Source organism: Acanthisitta chloris, unplaced genomic scaffold (genome assembly GCF_000695815.1).
Source record: "Acanthisitta chloris isolate BGI_N310 unplaced genomic scaffold, ASM69581v1 scaffold23388, whole genome shotgun sequence".
NCBI classification, from domain to species: domain Eukaryota; kingdom Metazoa; phylum Chordata; class Aves; order Passeriformes; family Acanthisittidae; genus Acanthisitta; species Acanthisitta chloris.
This window is the reverse complement of record NW_008688963.1, coordinates 9,491-28,593: the sequence shown is the minus strand read 5'-3', so window position 1 is coordinate 28,593 and position 19,103 is coordinate 9,491. Positions and strand designations below refer to the sequence as shown.

Here is a 19,103-nt window from a genome sequence, read left to right as displayed (position 1 = left end):
TTATTTTTGAGATGTTTTCCTCTGAGTCCTTTTCTGATGCAAATGTTGCAAAGGCTGTGAGGACTTTTAGTTAGGCATAATAGTATTTAAACAATATATGAATGGGAGTAAAAGTATTTAGCAAGATGATTTAACCCCCTCAGTTGTCGTGTTGCCTAAAAGGAGAGGTTTTAGAATTCAGAGATCTATTTTTATTTTATTTGTTAGTTTTAAGCTGTTTAGTTCTGACTGTGAAGGCTCTGGCAGTGCTGGCCTTTTACTTCTATCAACTTGTAGCTGCTGTCATGAGACTATATAGAAGCTTTTAAGTCCCTACTTAAAAAAACTCAGCAAAAAACTTCATGCTTTGTTATTTCTTTATGACTGTGTATCAGTGGGGAACACTGCTCCCCATTGATGTGAATCACTTCTGTTGGGGAGGACACAACACAGGTCTTGATCTAGTCCAGAAAGTATACAGCAAAAATACAAGCATCAGCTTTTATGTGTAAGTGTTGTTTTAGGGTTTTGGATTGTAAAAAGGGGGGAAAAAAAGGCCTAAACATGCTTCTGCATAAGGACTCCAAGGAAAAAAAACAGGACTAGTATGGAAATGTTTTTGGGTGAAGTATGTGTTTTTTCATTATTAGAAGAAATGCTTAAACTCTGTAAATGATGCAAAAGGAAACAGAATTTTAAAATTGCTTTGTTTTCAGGAATGCTTTTAATGATCTGTTTCTTACTGTGCTTGAACCTTTCAAACAGGAGGTCACAGCATAGGGAAGATTCTCATCGCAAACCGAGGAGAAATCGCCTGCAGAGTGATGCGAACAGCAAAGAAAATGGGTGTGAAGTCTGTAGCAGTTTATAGTGAAGCAGACAGAAATTCCATGCACGTAGCAATGGTGAAGTATATTCGTTAAGTTTGTGACTGACCTTCAATCACAACACTATTTCTCACTGATAAGTTCAATGTGAAAGCAGATTTGGGTGCTGATGCAGTTGATTTTCACCTCTGTAGCGTTACTGCCAAGTTTTCCTTGAAGCAATGAAAAGTTCACCTGGTCTCTGTCTCAACATCTGACAGCTTTGTGGGAAGTGCATTAAAGTTTGGCTCTCTCACTCCAAAGTAGCCAGAGGGTTAGAGGACAGACTCTGATTTTGGGAAGAAAGAATTTGTTTCACCTAGCACCTTTGCATGAGGAGAGGCAGTGATGTAAACTGCAGCATGCTTAGCAGTCTGGTAAATAGTATAGTTAACTCAAAAACTCAGTTAAATTTGCCAATAAACAGTCTGTGTTATATGTATTTTCTGTGGCAGGCAGATGAAGCATATTGCATTGGTCCAGCACCCTCACAACAGAGTTACTTGGCCATGGAGAAAATATTGCAGGTAGCCAAGGTCTCAGCAGCACAGGTAAGGAGATCAGGACCTTAAATTTTCTGTTACTTCCATGCTCTTTAGTTCTTTATTTTTGCCCATCTTGTGTTTCCTTAGCACTCTGCTGAGGTTACAGGGTTTTCTAAGCCAAGTGATACGAAAATAGGCTGGTCACATTATTCTGTTTTAGGCTATTCATCCAGGTTATGGCTTCCTCTCAGAAAACACAGAGTTTGCAGAGCTGTGCAAGCAAGAGGGAATCATCTTCATAGGTCCACCTTCCTCTGCAATCAGAGACATGGGTATTAAGAGGTATCTATGTCTTATTTCTTCCATGGTTATGCAATTTTCAGCTTGGCAAAGCTAATTTTGTTAACAAATGAGGAGTTGCTCCATAATTGTTTCATTCTGTCAGTTTTCATTGTCTTTTATTTTTATGACTTTCTTCAAAGGAATAAACTCCAGGTTTATAGATTTGGGATTCCAATAGACATAGAAACAGTTGAGATTTTTCAGTTACTAGGATTTTAGTAATTAAATACCTAAAAATTCTACTTTTCCAGGATTGGGGCATTGCACTGTTACATAGGTAAAAGTTCAGCAGCCAGATTGGATGTCTTGTATGTTGGTCTAAAGAGCAGTGAAAAAGAAGCACCATATCATTAGGGTTATTGTGGCTCATGTAAAATGGGCCATGTAAAATATTATTCAGTTTAGTTCATCACAGAGCACCTTATTCTTACTAAGATCAAAGAAATGCTGTTAGGGTGTCAAGTATGAATCAAGAATATGGAGATTAAGTTATTACTAGCACACGAACTATGTAATAGTCATTTGAGAGAATTAATTTTTTATCACTTTGTAATGTGAGAGTAAATTACCTCTGTAATTTAACTACCTTTGCATGCATATTTGCAGTTACAGTTGTTATGTTTGAGTGGTTTATGTGTGGTGTGAATCCAGCCTGTGTCATGAAAAGTGTTTTGCCTTGGTGCAACTTGAGATACAGTTTTGTCAGGACACAGTGGTGTAGTGTGAAAATGTTAGGTTTTGCCCTATAAAATGTGGATCAAAAGACAGGAAAGAGCAGTAAAACTGAAACTTACTTCTCCTTCGATGTGGAAGGCTTGGAGGAAAAAAAATCCCTGTTTTTGAAGCATTTGATTAACTACAATCCAATTGTATGTAATCCACTTATACAAGTAGTCCTGGTGAGGTCTGCTGAGGAGCTGCTTCATGGAGAGAATTGACACTGGGAACATACACAGGTTTGGAGCTTAAAGTAAGAAAAAAAAATTATTATATTTCTAAATATAAAACTGTTCTGTCAAAGCACTTCCAAAGCTATAATGTCTGCTGCTGGGGTTCCTGTTGTTGAAGGTTATCATGGAGAAGATCAGTCAGATGAGTGCCTGAAGGAACATGCCAAGAGAATAGGATACCCAGTAATGATTAAAGCTGTTCGTGGAGGTGGAGGAAAGGTAAGGAATTAATCTGTTCATCACATGCTGTAAAGTTATCATGTCTTGGTATCTATAACTGACGATTCTAAGAGAAATCTGAAAACAAAGAAACTGGAAAAGTTTGCTAAAATTTATTATTAATGCCCAATCTAGCACTATGAAGTCTCATCTCCTTTTGTTGTGCTGTCAGGCAGAAGATAAGTAGCTGGAGTAAAGTGGAAGGAACAGTTTTGTTTATTTCAGTGGCTCTCCAGTAATTCACATAAGCAGAAGAGTTGTCCTATGGATTTGTGTGAAATTGGATGACTTTGAATTGTTACTTTGTGACTTTGTGATACCTTCTGTGACTTCTCTTGCTAAGAGTTTTAAGTGTTGAATTAAGAAGTGCTTAGAAGTACCATTTAAGTATTTTGTGTCAAGACACTTTTTAAGGTATGGTAAATTCCCAGTGTAAATCTGATTTTACTCTGAAATAAATGCCTATAAATATGACATATAGGGAATTTTAATTATTTCCAGAATAGCTATATTTGTTTTCTAATGAAATCAGGTTTACTCTGGCAGCCTTGAAAAATTTATATTACGTTTGAGAATAAAACTGAATTTTGTACTCACCCATATCAATGGAGTGATAATATCTAATTTTACAATTCTTATGGCACTTTCAGTGGGACTTAGTAGGATTATCTTACTGCAAGTTGTTACACAATTTTGCTAAAGTTTAAGTAAGAAGGGAAATGTTTTATTATTAAGCTCATTTCTTGCTGTTTGTGTGCAAACAAGGATTTTCATTGTGTACTGTATTTATAGACATTTAGATATGCTTTTTTCCCCCTGTATTTTAGGGCATGAGAATTGCTCATTCAGAAAAAGAGTTTCTGGACCAACTAGAATCAGCTCGGAGAGAAGCAAAGAAGTCTTTCAATGATGATGCAATGCTGATTGAGAAATTTGTAGATAATCCAAGGTGAGAAATGCATGTGTCAGTATAAATACTGTAGTGTTTATTCTGCTATTAAATAAACATAATTGGTTTAGTAGTAGGATGAAAATTGATATGGTACGTTTTATTTGCAGTATGGCAGTTGTTAATCTGGTCAAAATTGTTTGTAGTGTATTGAATTTTTGTAGTGACTTTTTTTTTGAATGGTAGGAGTTAAAATGCAGCTGCTTGGGGGACATGGCAGTTCGAGAGCTTTCTAAACTTGATTTACATCTAGAAAAAAAATCACTGTATAATACTTAAACTACAGATCTGAGTCAAGCTGTCGTGGTGTTTCTGCTGCCCTCAGGTGTCCTAAACTGGTTATTTAACCTTTCTCTGTTTTGGTATTTAAAACAGAAGTGACAGTCTGTAGCTCGTGCCTGGGCTGTGAAACTGAGCTGATTTATTTTTTATAAAGAACTTCTCACAGAGGTCTGTTTGATATTCTTGTACTTTACATCTGTTTTTCTTGAAGCATCACTATAAAGAAAGCATTTATTCTAAAGAAACTGAGGGCCTGCTTATGCTGTCAGATGGGCATGAGAAAAAGCTCTTTAAACTCTCAGGGAATTTCTTTTGCCAGCATCTGAGGATTGTCAGCATGGTGGCATATTTTTGTTAGCTTTGTACATAGAACAAAATTCTGCCACCCAATAGTTGTCCTTTGAAATGGTGTGTTGAAATAGTGTTATTCCTGAGCCAGGGCTGCTGCTGCCTCTTGGGAATTGCTACACAGTAAATTATGAGAGAAATCATTATCAAGTAATAGTGAAGTGGTTTTGCTTTTATTATAGCAACTAATAAAGAGGTGGCAGCCTTCAGATATATATGTTGTGTATCCTACAGCCTGTAGGATTTCAGTGCAGTAGTTGGCATTTAGATCCTGTGTCATTTAGGAGACTGAGCATTTCTAAAGCAGTTCAAATGCAGCCTCACTTCTCCATTTCTGGCATTTATTTGAGGGCAGACACTTAAACCTCTGAGAAGTCCTACTGAAGTGCATAAGTTCAAAGTCTGTTTCAATGAACTCAGTCACAGGGTTGGGGCTCTATTGAAATATGTTAAAGCACTTATTTTTATGGAACAGGCATGTTGAAGTCCAAGTATTTGGAGACCAGCATGGCAATGCAGTGTATTTGTTTGAGAGAGACTGCAGTGTGCAAAGGCGACATCAGAAGATCATTGAAGAGGCACCAGGGGTGAGCAGAAAGTTCTTCATAATGTTTTTATGAGCTGACATATTTTTAAAGTAATTTCTAACCCCCATAGAATTTATGCAGTGGGTAGTAATTTATTTGTAGTTCTCAGACCTGTTTTAATTTTGCTGCCGAAGATCTTCTCATTGAAAAAAAAATCACTTTCTTTAGGAAAACGATTCTCATGGAAAAGTTATGTAGATTTCAAGTATAACATTGGTAAGGATTTCACTACAGTTGTTAAATCCTGCAAAATATTCACACATAGTAGATTTAATATCACCAAAATTGGCAATAATGTATAATATTTTGTATTCTTATTATTATTTACAGCCAGGAATTAATCCAGAGGTTCGAAAAAGGCTTGGGGAAGCTGCTGTCAAAGCAGCCAAAGCAGTGAATTACGTGGGGGCAGGTAAGTGTGTGGAGCTATGACTGCTCCACAGGTATGCTTTTAACTTGATGAGACTTTGAGTCTAAAGCAAATGGAATCTGATTGTTTTAGAGTATGACACACAGCTCTCATATTTTTGAGGTTTAAGCAAGTAATGACATAGTTAATTGGATGTAATTACAGTTTAAATTAGCATACCTGAGCTCAAGACCAGTGGCAACTGAAGAATAGAAAGGAAAAATTTCAGAGCAGATAATTTGATCAATGAGACTGTTGTGGGAAAATGGGCATTATGAATGTTAGTAGGTCTGAGCAGAGCAAGGGAAAAATAATGTCAATGTACAAGATTAATACTTTATTCAAATAGTAAAGCCTTTAAAAGAAAAACACAGCCCAGCTGTAAAGTTCACACCATTTCCCAAATGAAAAATAACCTAAAATGATTTGTGACTTTTTCTCACTGTTTTCTTTGGATACTTACTTTAAAAAAATAATTGCCCTATACCTGTTCACAGCACGGGATATGTAAATGTACAAGGCAAGAACCTGTCTGTTTTCTGTGACCCTTTAATCAGTATAGAATTTAATGAAATTCAGTGTATTTGACGTAGAAATAATAGTCTTATCCTGGTTTAAATGAATTAAGGGTCTTAGCTGTCCATTCTGAAAAAGTCTTGTTTTGCTGATGTGCTCTTTTGTTAAATACTCAGGAACAGTGGAATTTATTATGGATTCCCAACATAATTTTTACTTCATGGAGATGAATACCAGACTCCAAGTAGAGCACCCAGTTACAGAGATGATCACTGGAACTGACTTGGTGGAATGGCAACTTAGGGTGAGTGTTAATTGATTTTATGTGTAGATTTCCTCCTATGTGGTTAATATGAGAGACCAAACAGGTTTCCAGATCCTCATCTCCTGTTCAGATAAGAGTTTCCTTTGCTTCAGGGGATCATCTCTTATTACGGTATTTTATGTAGAGCATTGTGTAGATACCATGAATTTCAACAAGGTCTTCTCCCAGCTGTGTGGAGAGAAAACATTTTTGAAGTATATTTAGAGATGTTATAGAGTATGTGGGAAGTGGGAGGAATAGGTTCCTGATCTTTCCCTTGCCATGCTGGAATTTTTTTAAACCTCTAGTTCAAAAGTATCTGTGGCCCAAAAATAATACTTGGATCAGGCTGTAGGAGGAAAAAGTCTTCACAAAAACATGTCTGGTATCATACCAGTATAGTTACATACTAAAATAAATGTGTAGTGGTGTGGCCTGGAAGCAGGTGATTTCCTCACACACCCAGTTTGCAGGGAGATTACTCACACGTTCAAATGATAACAGGAAGTTATGGACCTTAGGGAACTAGGAATGGAAACCAGTTCTGGTTGGGTAAATCCAAAAGTGAGGACAGCAGCATACACTGAGCTTAAGTAGGTAGGGTGGGGAAGTGTTCAGTGTAACCAGAAATAAAATTAAAATGGAAAATGCTGTGCAAAAAGGAGGAATTTTTGGCTTCTTGACTGGGGATTGGAAATTGAGGATTGAATGCTGGGTTGGGGCAGAGATCAAACAATACTGAAAGAAAGAAAAAAGGGGGAAAGGTTCAGTGGTCTTGGCATGTGGCTCAATGAGTCAATAGATAAAAAATGCCTCTCAGTTCTTGGAGGGATTATTTTTTGTGAATCTGTACAGTACTACTTTGTCTTTGAAGACTAAGTTATATTCTGCTGTCTCTGCTGAAATCCATAGTTTGGTGGCAGAAGGCAGAGTATGGAAAACCCCTGACATTATAGAAGAAAATGAAATGTTGTTACAACTTTTTCAGTAGGAACTTGTATTTTCTCGTGTAGCTGGAAATTGTGTAATAAAGGGTCTTGTCTCTGCTCCTGGTTTGTTGTTATTATTTTGCCCCCAAAACCTGTGGGTTTTTTTTAGTCTCAGACTGGTGTGTTGCAGGTATTCCTGTATTTGCAATGTGAATTCCTTTGAGTAATAAAATGATGTTTCCTTCTCCATGAAAGGTTCCATGTTAGAAATCCCCTTAGAGAAACACTCCCTTAAGTGTACAGGTCCCACAGGATACAGAATGATCAACAGCATGTGCCTGTAGTGCTGCCAGTAACCTGCTGTATCATCTACTTTTGGAGCAATTTTTGTCTAATAAAGTCTTGTCTTAGTTGACCAGGATTTAACTTAGATATTTAATTATTTTTGACATAACCAGCTGAAAAACATTAGACTGTTTTTCCCTTATGTTTTAGCTGTGTGAAATATTAAGTCGTCAATTTCCACAATAGTAATTCAAAATTGTTTCACTAGTGACTTCCAGAGAAAAAGGAATAACTTCAGAATTAGCCTTTTATGACCTACCACTTTTTTCTCCTTGTGCTTTTTTTGATATGCTTTCCAGTTGTTCATGTTTAGAAGAAAGATATTTAGTATTTCATACGTCAGCACTCCAGAATATTGATCCTGCATTAAAGTAAAAAACTATCGTTTTCAGGTTGCAGCAGGAGAGAAGATTCCCTTAATGCAGGAAGAGATCCTGCTCCAGGGCCATGCATTCGAAGCTAGAATATATGCTGAAGACCCTAGTAATAATTTTATGCCAGGAGCTGGGCCACTGCTGCATTTATCCACTCCACCACCTGATTGTTTCACCAGGATAGAGACTGGAGTCAGGCAAGGTAAAACTGAGGGCAGTGATGTAGTCAGAATTGTTTAACATCAAAAGCTTTTCTTTCTAAGAATTTCCCTCTTTGGCCTGAATAAGTTTGTCTGACAGGGTGTTGTTATAAAGACAAATCTCTGCAGAATTATCTTCCTTGTGTTTGTCCATGTACTCTTGGTCAATCATGGAGTATTTTATTTACCTCTTTATTTACCTGTGTCCAAATCATTGTCCATCGGGTCATGCTGACTATATTCTCCTCACAGTTTGGCAATCCTGCCTTCTAATTGCAACTGAGAAACCTGCATTAGAGTAATGTTACATCTACAAAAGTCTATACTGAAGTTGTCCTTGAAATTGAAACGCCAGATCACATTATCATGTCCTTACAGAACTTCTATACTGAAGTTGTCCTTGAAATTGAAATGCCAGATCACATCATCATGTCCTTACAGAACTTGAGAGAAATGTGGCCGTGAACTCTGTCAGGGTTTGATGCTATAAGTCCAGTCCAGTCCTACCAGCTTTCAGAAACACTTGGCTGAGTGTTACAACATTTTCATTTACAACATTTCATTTCAGGTGATGAGGTTTCTGTTCACTATGACCCAATGATTGCAAAGCTGGTGGTTTGGGGGGAGGATCGGCAAGCAGCGCTGAGAAAGCTGCGCTACAGTTTGCACCAGTATAATGTAAGTAGAAGGAGCTCGGTATGATTTCACCTCTTGAGCTAACCTTGTGAACACCTTCAGCTAACAAAATCTGCATAAAATCCTACAGTAAAAGAAAAGTGGGTTCTAAGAGGGAGCCTGCATTGCCACTGCTCTTTTAAATTCATCAGTTGTTTGCAGAAGTTGAATTTTTTCCTATTTTGCCGAGTGTTTTCATTGATGAAGAGAGCAGAAGTGTGAAGTCCAGTTCTACACATGGATTTTTTAAGTTTAATATCTTCAGTTAGATGATGCACCTGGGACTCTGTAGAAGAGTAAGGCTAAACAACATTTTCAGTTGTAGTGTGAGCTTTCTCAAAGGAGTTCTTAGGTGGAATTTGTTTCAGACAATGTTTGCTTGTAATTTCTAATTCATAAAACAACTACATTTTTAGACTATACATGTGGTAAAGAAATACTCTGTCTGTTCTTTTTAAGAAACATTCCCTTTTTCCCCTATAAAAACTGCAGGTATTGTATCTATTTTCAAAAGTGGAATTCAGAAGGTTTGACTTGAGGTGAGACTGAAAACTATTTGTGAAGAATTAATTTACACTTTTAAATCAAGAACTTGAACAATTAAAAATGTTTGGCCCCCTATTGTTTTAGCTAAAAATGAAAATTGCTGCAAGGCAAAGCAATAAAAGAATTCTCTTGGGTTTTCCAGAGTTTTCGTAGCAGTTCTGTCAGTAAATGTTGACAGCATGGCACAGTTATCAGTTTCACTTTTCTATAAAATAATGATGTTGTTTGCTTAGCTATTTTGCAGGACAGGAAATGCAGGGTATCTAGTTAATTTGTAGAAGTCCTGTTCCCACTTGTTACTAATAAAAGATCAAATATGGGATACTGAAACTATTGTAACCCATTTTTAATAAGAAGCACTTGCCAAGTTAGGAATGTTCTTTCAAATACTCAGAGCATGATTTTTTTTCCTAAATACCTCCCATTACTGTTACTGGGAAACTTTCCTCAACTCTGCAGTGGACAAAGGTAGTGTTTAGAAAGCAGAGTGCTTTTGAGAAAGCAGATCTTGGGGGTTTTGTTTGGTTTTGTTTGTTTTTTTCTTTTTAAAGTCAGTGGGTTAATTGGTAATAAAAGAGACCAGTTGAATGAATTGCATTTTATTTATCAACTCTGTGTATTGATGGTGTTATCTGAAAAAAATGCTCATCTCTTATCTATGCATAAGTTGAGTAGAAAGCTGCATACTCCTTCCTAACTTCATTTCAACTTGGCTATATGCTTCTGTTTTGTTACAGATTGTAGGATTAAGCACTAATATTGATTTCTTACTGAGCCTGTCAGGACACCCACAGTTTGAGGCTGGAAATGTGCACACTAATTTCATTCCTCAGCACCATGATGAACTATTTCCAACCAAAAAGGCAACTCCACATGAAGTTATGTGTCAGGCAGCTCTAGGGCTCATACTGAAAGAGAAAATGCTAACAGATGCTTTTAGAGATCAGTCAGATGGTAAGGATCATTCTTTGTTTTGTTTTATTTGTGAGCTCATGTGCAATTATTTAATTTGAATGCTCTCTTTTTGCCCTATTTTGTGCCTGCTCAGGTTGTTGCATTCTGGCATCTCTCAGATATTTATACACAGAACAGACTATAACTTTTGTTAAGGGGACAGATAGTGAATGTATCACCACTGGCACTATCTGAAAGACCTTGGGATTCATAATCAGTGACAGCTGTGTGCTCTTTGCTCTTGATGAGCATAAACAGTGACCATATGCCTCTAATTATTCCTACAGTTGGCCCAAGGTCTTCAGATGTAAAATTGACTCTGCTCGGAGTGAGAGAATCAGTGGGGTTTGATGGAATGGACAGGAGCCCAGGAGCTGAGCATTCTTGATTTCTGACACTGTTAATGGCTACACCAGTGGGGCATGTGATTGCTGACAACAAAAGCTTCATATAAATGTAACACACATGTTACATGCTGCCAGCAACCTCCTTGTTTCCTCTACTTTGACTATCCTGGAAACATGGAGGAGTGGGATTGGAAAGATTCTCACACACTACTCCCTTGCTTCAAGAGATGCAATACCTGCTAGCTGTATATCTGATCCATTCTCATATGTACCAAATAACAGAAAACCCCTCAGTCTTCCCAGGCAGTTTGCTGCTGTGTGTGGCTGCTGTTCATGGGGAACAGCCAATGTCTTTCTTAGTACGTGCTGTTGTTACTGTCACATTTTCTCTAGATTACACAGCATCAGTTTATTCAGTGTTGAAGACTGAGGGATTGTCACTATCAGTGACTACAGTGGTTCCCCAGGCTTTTATGTGCAATCTAAATTTAGCAGGATGATGGTAGGAGCAGTAGGGCAGTGATTTTTATGGTGTAAGTCCTGAGTGTTGTGTTTTGCCGAAGTAGAATGGAAGTAATGTGTCTGTGTATTTTGTGTTTTAGATAAATTCTCACCATTTGCATCCACCACGGGTAGAAGAATAAATATATGTTATACTAGAAAACTGTCTCTGCTGGATGGGGAAAATGGTAAGTTAATCAAAAATGTGTGAAGGGAAGAGAGGTACCTGATGGATAAAATCATTTCAACTGATGCTTGACAATTCAGGCTAAGAAACAGCAAATAGAAGCAAAACGAGTTTTATGCAATTTAAGCTGGGAATTCACAGAATTGTATGCTTAATCCACACTGTTAGATCTTGAGGAGATGTAAACCAAATTCAAATGGCTACTAATACTCATCATTTAAATGAATAAGGCTGAGATTTTAGAACGAGGCAAGTGCCATTAAGTTCTTTAAACTTCATTTTGATGTGAAAGTGCTCAGCACTTCTTCCCATCACAGACCTGTTTTCTGTCCAGATAATTTAATACAGATTTCAGAGCATAACTTCAGGTGTTCATCTTTGAAAAACAAATTGTCTAGACTTCAGTATGAAATCTGCAGTACGTACTAAGCTAATCTGAAAATCCATGTTCTTTTCTTAGTGTTATTAGGTCTTGCTTTTATCAAGAAAGACAGACTAAAAATTGTTTATATGTTGTCATTCTCTGGATACCAGAATTAAACCTATTCACATGTACATATTTTGTTTTATTGAACAGTTGTGGATGTAGCTGTAAGTTACAATCAAGATGGGTCATACAAAATGCAGGTACAAGTCCATTTTTTTTCAGATATTTCACTAGATAAAATAATCAATTTCTTGAAGGCTTCTTGTGGTATTACCTGTTACTAAAGTTGCTTGGTGATTACTGATACAAGACTCTATTTTTGGTTTGCTTGCAGCCATTACTGTAGACTGTTACTTTGGCCTAAAATTACCTTTGCTAGTTGCTGGATTGTCATGGAAGAGGTACTAAAATGCTGATGAAAATAAGACTAAGAAAAGCATTTGCTTTTTCAGTACTCAAAGATCTTATTCTTTATTTTCTTCTTCCTTAAATTTCTAAACCATGGGAAGTTAGATTTAAATCTGCATTTAAAAAGACTTTTTTTCCACAGACTCCTGCTTTTTTTCTGTGCATGAGATGGATCTCCTGTGGATAAATAAAAGCTTTCTAGACCATTATCTGTAAGATAACACTTTTTCCATTTTGAAGATGGACATTGGAAAGTGATTACCAAATGAGATGAGGAATGCTGGAGTAGTAAACCTTCTGGTTAAGTAATTGAATGATACCCCTAGAATTAGCTTCTTTGTGCTCTAGAGCTCCTATAGTGTACAGCCCAAGATGCTTTAATGATAATTTTGTGTGCACATGTGATAGTCTCCAGTTGTGTGGCTTATGGGGGTCCTGTTTCACTGAGTGTTGAATGTCCTTCTTGCATCACCTGGAGTCAAATGGATTTTCTCTCAGATTTAGCACCTAGAATGAGTGTGTGCTCCAGAATGCAATCTCTCTGTAGTTCAGTGTCTTGTTTCCAATATTCAGGAGTTTTTTCAGGGATCAGTATTCAGGGAATTAGGAGAATAAGTATTTATGAACTGCTTAAACTGTCTAGAGATGAGAAATAGTGAGAAAACTACTGTGCTAGGATATAAACAACTGTCAGGTAACTCTAACCCTTATTTCTACTGATAGGGTTACTGGGATAACCCACATCCCTCCAGTCATAATCAGGTTATTTTGAGTGCATTGATTACACACACAATGCCAGAGAGCTTTTATGCTTGAGCCTTTACCTCATGTAAGTATTGTCAGCAAAAATAAAAAGAGGCTAGAAGGAACATAGGGGCCATTTGTGGAGGGAAGTGCAGCTGGGGAAAATGTAGATTTCTAGGGAAGAAGGAAGAATGGTAGTTGAGATGGAAATGGAGAGAAGCTGGAGATAAACGGTGGAGAAACCTAATTGGGAGCTGGTTACAAGGACATTGCCTCTGGAGAGTTACAATACCTGTCCTGAGGCAAATCAATTAGAGCAAGTTGCTGAGCCATGGACTGGCAAGCACTCAGTGCTTCCCAGGGTGTTGCCCTAATTTGTGCCCCTGCCCAGGATACTGATCAAGCAAACAATTTTCTTCTCAGGGATCAGTATCAGATCAACAGTATCCTTCCAATGCGTGTTTTCAGTGGAAAAATAATATGCAACTCTCTAAGTGAAGACAGAGTTTTATTTCTACTTGTGCCATCCTGAAAGACCAGCAAGTGTCTGATTCCTTGCTCAGTGCTGTTAGACTCAGAACTAAAAACATCAGTTAAATGTAATGCACTTATGTTTGTATTCTTACTGTCTTTGTATTCTGAAGTTGTGGCAGAGGTGCAATTTCCATTGATGCAAATGAAGTGTTACAAATAAATGACCTTTCCATTTGGTCTTTCTTTTCAGTTTTTGTGTCTAATTGACACTGTTTCCATTACTGCTCTGCTCCTTTGTAGGTTTACTGAATATATTGTAGTTCTTGTACTGCAAGCTTCCAAGACAGAGGAAGGTACCTGTCTTTTGGAAAGCATTGTGGAATATGATGCCAGCTGAATAGTATGGATTTTTCAGTTTGAAGAAAGTGAAGATGCTAGGACCAATTAAAAATATTGGATTTTAGTAGCATCAGTAAACTTTATATTCGAGGTTTTATCTGTTTTTCCTAAGAAATAGTATACCTTCATTTAAGATAAAAATTGTCCTGTGTGGACGCACTGGATAAGTTTCTGAGCTGTTTGTATTGGATGCAGAATACAGTCTGTTAATTGAAAAAATAAGGGATGCATAAGATTTTAAATTTTCTTTTGATTCCACAAGTATCTATGAAGAATCACAGGTTATGAGTATACAAATACTATCTTCTGGTTTATTGCTCATAAAGGGTCAACCTTTGTCCTAATAAAAGCATCTAACTTTCAGATTCAAGATAAAACGTACCTGACTTCTGGAGAGATCTTGAATGAAGGTGATTCAGTTTACTTGAGGTCTTCAGTAAATGGAACAGTTTGTAAGTCCAAATTGGTCATTTTGGACAACACCATTTATCTCTTCTTCCCGGTAAAGTTCTTTTCTTTTTCTTTTTTTTTATCCCAAGTATAAAATTTCAGAATTTAATCCATGCAAATGAACAATATAAATTGCAAAAGAATGTGAAAGAGAATCACAATTTCAAGTTCTTTGACTCAGTGTTTTGATACACATTGACTTATGGCTTATAATTAGAAGTTCATTGCTTATGGTCAGTGAGTGAGAGTTAATTGCTTTTAGAACGATAAGATATAATTAGGTGAATCAGAGTTGGAAATGATGGTTTAGGAGGGGGACACAAATATTAAAATGGTCAGGTATTTAAATTTGTCACAGAACATTAACAATTACTTCAAACTGACAATTATTTCAAAGTGCTTGTAACTGATATTTTTATTTCAGCTATATATTATATGATAACTTATTTTGATAAGTTTTGATTATATGACAAGAAATCAATCAATACTGGTCTAAGGAAAGATAACTTCAGCTAGTATTTAAAAAATGGACTTACAAGTTAGCATGGCATTATATGCATTGCATGACTAATGGCATTTGAAAGAAGAGGTTAATTTGAAAGAGGCTAATTTGCATTATTAGGATGGTAATTTTTTATTTGTAGTTAAACGATTACAAGGCCTTAAAGTAACTCAATAAAAATGTAATCTAAGTAAGTAAATTATGATGTTAGATTCAGTAATTAACTTCTAGCTCTGAGCCTCTTAAGACTTTCAGCAGAATGCAGGGAATGAAAACTTTGCTGCTCCAGTGATGAGGACAAAATAACTCTTGCTGGAATGGCAGAGCTCAGCTTTCCTGTGGTGTCAGAGTGGAGGCTGAGGTGGGGGATCTAGAAAAGATCACAAGAGTTTTAGGTTATGGGTAGGATGTGAGAGAGAATGAGTCTTTGGGAAACTCTGGGCAGCAAGTCTGAGAGGACTTAAGGGATTCTGAGTAACAGTGAGAATTTTTCATTAAATTTAGCACTGAATTCGGTTTGTGGTACATTGTGAAGCACTCACTGGCAATGCCTAGCAATGAAGATGCCAATGTCTCTCTGTCTTGTTGCAGCAACCTGCCTACCCCTTGTGCAAACAGCCTTATGCATTTTCTCAAACCTTCTGTGCTGTTGCTGCACAAATAGGGAAGGTACAATATGGGTTTGGTACAAAGGTCCATGTGGAACCACTTTTTCACAGGGGTTGTTCCTTCCTTGGTGATCCTTAGCAGCAGCAGGTGTGATTTTTAAGGCCTTAGACCTTGGCAAAGCAGTGAGCAGTGAGCCAACAGTGAGCCCAATGGTCTGCCACCCTCCCTGGCTGACTGGTTTGCCTAAGGCTGGATCAGTTCTTTCCCTGTATGTTCAGCACATGACTAGTGGTGTTATTTCATGTTGTTAACTCACCTGTCCTGGATTTTCTTCCTGTAGGAAGGCAGTGCTCAGATTGGCCTTCCTGTGCCCAAGTACCTGTCTGCAGTGAGCTCAGGGGGAGAGCGAGGTGGGGCTGTAGCACCCATGACAGGCACAGTGGAAAAGGTAATTATCATAACATGGCTAGAAAATGAATTCTCCAATATATATCCAAGTTCACTCTTCCAAAAATGCTGCTTGCTTTGTACTGCCAGGAAAGAAGTGGGGCCAGAAATGTCAGTGCTGTGTGACTTCTCCTGACTGGAAAAAGCCCTGTTTACTCTGAGTTTTCAGCAGCCACCCAAGAGTTTTTCAGGATTCTAGTCTGCTTTCTTTAGAGCTCTGGAAGATCTGAATATTTAACTAATGCTACTGCTTAACTCATTTTTTCTTCATCTTAATTGCTTTCTAAGTCAAAGCTCCCTGAAGTGTTACAGGCTGTTTGATTCATTTCATCTAACAAAAGAGATGCACTTGCAAAGAAAAATACTCAGAAATGCCTCTTTTTGTTAAGCTCTGTGTCTTTCTTTTTCTTCCTCCTTTTATTTCTGTCTTTAGCTCAGTGAGTCTTGTGTATTTCTCTGTACAGTGACAAAGTTTCAACAGAAAGGAGATTGCCAGGAGAGTTTAATGTGCAGCTTGTTCCTCCTTTTATTTCTGTCTTTAGCTCAGTGAGTCTTGTGTATTTCTCTGTACAGTGACAAAGTTTCAACAGAAAGGAGATTGCCAGGAGAGTTTAATGGCTAAATGATTCTGCTAGCAATAAAAAGGATGAACCCTTTCAGGGAGTGGAGTACATTGAACATGGATCTTTACATACTGAGTGAACACCCTAAATCAGAGTTACTGTTGAAAAATCAAGGGGGCTCCTGCTGTCTTCTTCCTGGATGTTGCTTTAAAGACTTTAGGGACTGGCTCCAGGAAAAGGTTCTGCTCTTTCTCAAAATAGAAGTGCTTAAGCCCAGAAAGGGTAGCACATACATCTTCTCTTCTAGTGTTTCTTCTTTGATAGGTGAATGGCTTCCTAGTCCTCCTGGCAACTGGTACTGAACCTCTTTCTTTAGCCTCTGACTTCCCTTAAGTGCTATCTAGAGAACTCAGATACCCAGTGCTCAGATATCAGGCTGTTCTGCAAAACCACGATCACTTTGTGGATTGTGCTAATCAAAATCCAGCTGATAATGGTTTTTAATGGTACAGTGAATGATTTATTCCCAATTTTCTCTTAATTGTAGGTGTTTGTGAAGGCAGGGGATAAGGTGCAGACTGGAGACCCTCTAATGGTTATGATAGCTATGAAAATGGAGGTGAGTGACATATAAAGGTTTTAATTACTGAGAAAATAAAAGCCTGGTCAGAATGTAATAATTTGTGGTTGCATTATTGAAGTATGATGTAGAGTGTAGCTTGCAGATGTCAGTATCACTTCATCTGCTGTAAAACGAGTGTTGTGTCTGACTAGATTTTAGAGGATTATATTTGCTGTTATTTTACTAACAAATGGTGATTATATAATCCACGGTGTGCAGCAGCTGTTTAAACATGCATTTGGTTAGTTTTGTCAAGCCTTCTCTCCCCTCCCCTCTGACTTGTCTGGCCGAAAACTCTCTAGGTGTATCTCTTGCTCACTGTGATACAAACATAGGGAATGTCTGCAGTTACTTCAGGCAGGAATTTAGCTACTGGGGACTTTGTAAATGTGCACAGGATTGTTTTTGTGTATATTATTATTATTTACAGAAAGTTCTACCAAGAGCACAGTAAACATTCTATGTAATTGTCCATGTGGCATTCAGTGGATTAGCATTTTGGCCATTTTACCTTGTCACAGTGTTTGACTGTGGCTCAGATTGCTTGAATTACAGTTTTTGTAGCCTGGACTGGTTTGGTTTGACTATTAGTTTAAAATAAACTTCAGTTTGTGGTAGAAGAACTACCATTGTTGAGAAAATCTGCCTTTCCCTTATCATGTCCTCTTGTAAATTACACTAAAATTACATGAAATAAAACAACTGTGCACTAAAAAAAAAAACCTACACCCAAAATTCTTTGCAGTTGAATGCTAGATGTGTTTGTGCCTCTCTAGCTGATATCTCAGACTGATGTTATCTAAGTTGTTACTTTAAGTGCTATTGAAATTTAAAATGTAAAATTTCAAAAGCAAAGTATTATTTAAATAAGTCCTTGCTTAGATGTGAGGATTTGATATCTGGCACTGAAAGTTTTGATATTAAACTAATCCTATGTAGAAAACTACCAAGAAACAAAGCTACAGTGGAAAACTAACCTGGTACAGTAACAATCAGGCCAGTTTGGGGGTTGGGATGTAAACATGTTGTTCCTTTGCTGTCATTAGTAGCTGTATTTGTATTTCATCTGGATTTTGCCAAATATCTGCTCAGTAAAGACTCCTCCTGGCCAGAAAATAAAAATATCTTTAGTAAATCTGCAGATTTCCTCTTAAGGGAACAAATCTGCTGTATGATTAGCATTTTGGATGAAAACTGTACTATTTCTGCTTGGTGTTTATTGCAGTAACACAAAGTATTAATGAAGTAAAATAACATTCAGCTGTTCATACTTCAAAATATAACATTGTGGAGCATTTTTGTCCCCAGTGCACTTATCAAATATTCATGAGAAAATAAAACTTGAAAATGGACTAGGATAATGTTTTAAGAGAAGGTTTAACATAAATGCACATGTGTGAGAGGAAGGTATTAAATGTTTGGTTCTAATTGTACCAAAGAGTAATACTAGAATTTGCTGGAGAGAGAGAGAGAGGAGGAAAAAACCCAAGTTCTCTGTTGGTTCACTCTTGCTCTGTTTCTGTGCAGCACACCATAAGGGCTCCAAAGGCAGGAGTGATAAAAAAGGTTAATTTCCAGGAAGGTGCCCAAGCCAACAGACATGCTCCACTGGTTGAATTCATGGACGAAGAGGCTGAGCAAAAATAAAATTCAAGGAAGGTGCATTTTATTTTTTCTACTTTGCTGATTTTCTCCTAGGAGAAGATTTCTTCATATTTTCAGCAGACTGTTTTGTATAAAAGATTGGGGAATTGGTTTCCTCTGCACTTCCTGCATAGTTTGACTGTAAATTATGCTGAGTTCACTGAAATTTGGGTATCCCTATACTGTACTCGTATTTATAACTTGTGGACCTATGTGATTGTTCAGTGGTTGTGTTTGCCTGTGGAGAGGCATTAGGATGGGAGAGGTTAGTAAGGACTGTAAGGTACAGACAAGTTGGGTTCTTCTGCCTTCTTTTTCACTCACAGCTGCCTTTTTTCCTTGGAATTGGGATTGATTTGAAGGAAATCCGAAAGACGACAATTGTTTTATGAATTCATTTTCTGGCAAAATTCCTGTTTGTGGCTTTTGTTTTTGCCTTAATAGGGAATTCAGGATTGTTCCTTGGCCCAGAATCCTTCTCAGTCATTTCTGGTACATCTTTTTTTTTCCCCGTTTACCT

The 19,103-nt window shown here is 37.4% G+C and overlaps 1 protein-coding gene across 1 annotated transcript; it reads left to right on the top strand.

Moving 5' to 3' along the window:
• The first annotated feature begins 741 nt into the window (after nucleotides 1-741).
• Nucleotides 742-18,844, top strand: MCCC1 (methylcrotonoyl-CoA carboxylase 1 (alpha)). The gene is made up of 17 exons (XM_009081252.1): nucleotides 742-884; nucleotides 1,301-1,396; nucleotides 1,551-1,672; nucleotides 2,694-2,841; nucleotides 3,669-3,790; nucleotides 4,896-5,007; nucleotides 5,338-5,419; nucleotides 6,109-6,236; nucleotides 7,903-8,086; nucleotides 8,653-8,762; nucleotides 10,043-10,259; nucleotides 11,209-11,295; nucleotides 11,872-11,921; nucleotides 14,111-14,248; nucleotides 15,648-15,755; nucleotides 16,865-16,936; nucleotides 18,467-18,844. The coding sequence occupies exons 1-17, from the start codon at nucleotides 804-806 to the stop codon at nucleotides 18,584-18,586; spliced, it is 1,977 nt and encodes a 658-aa protein (XP_009079500.1). The 5' UTR covers nucleotides 742-803; the 3' UTR covers nucleotides 18,587-18,844.
• Nucleotides 18,845-19,103: the final 259 nt, after the last annotated feature.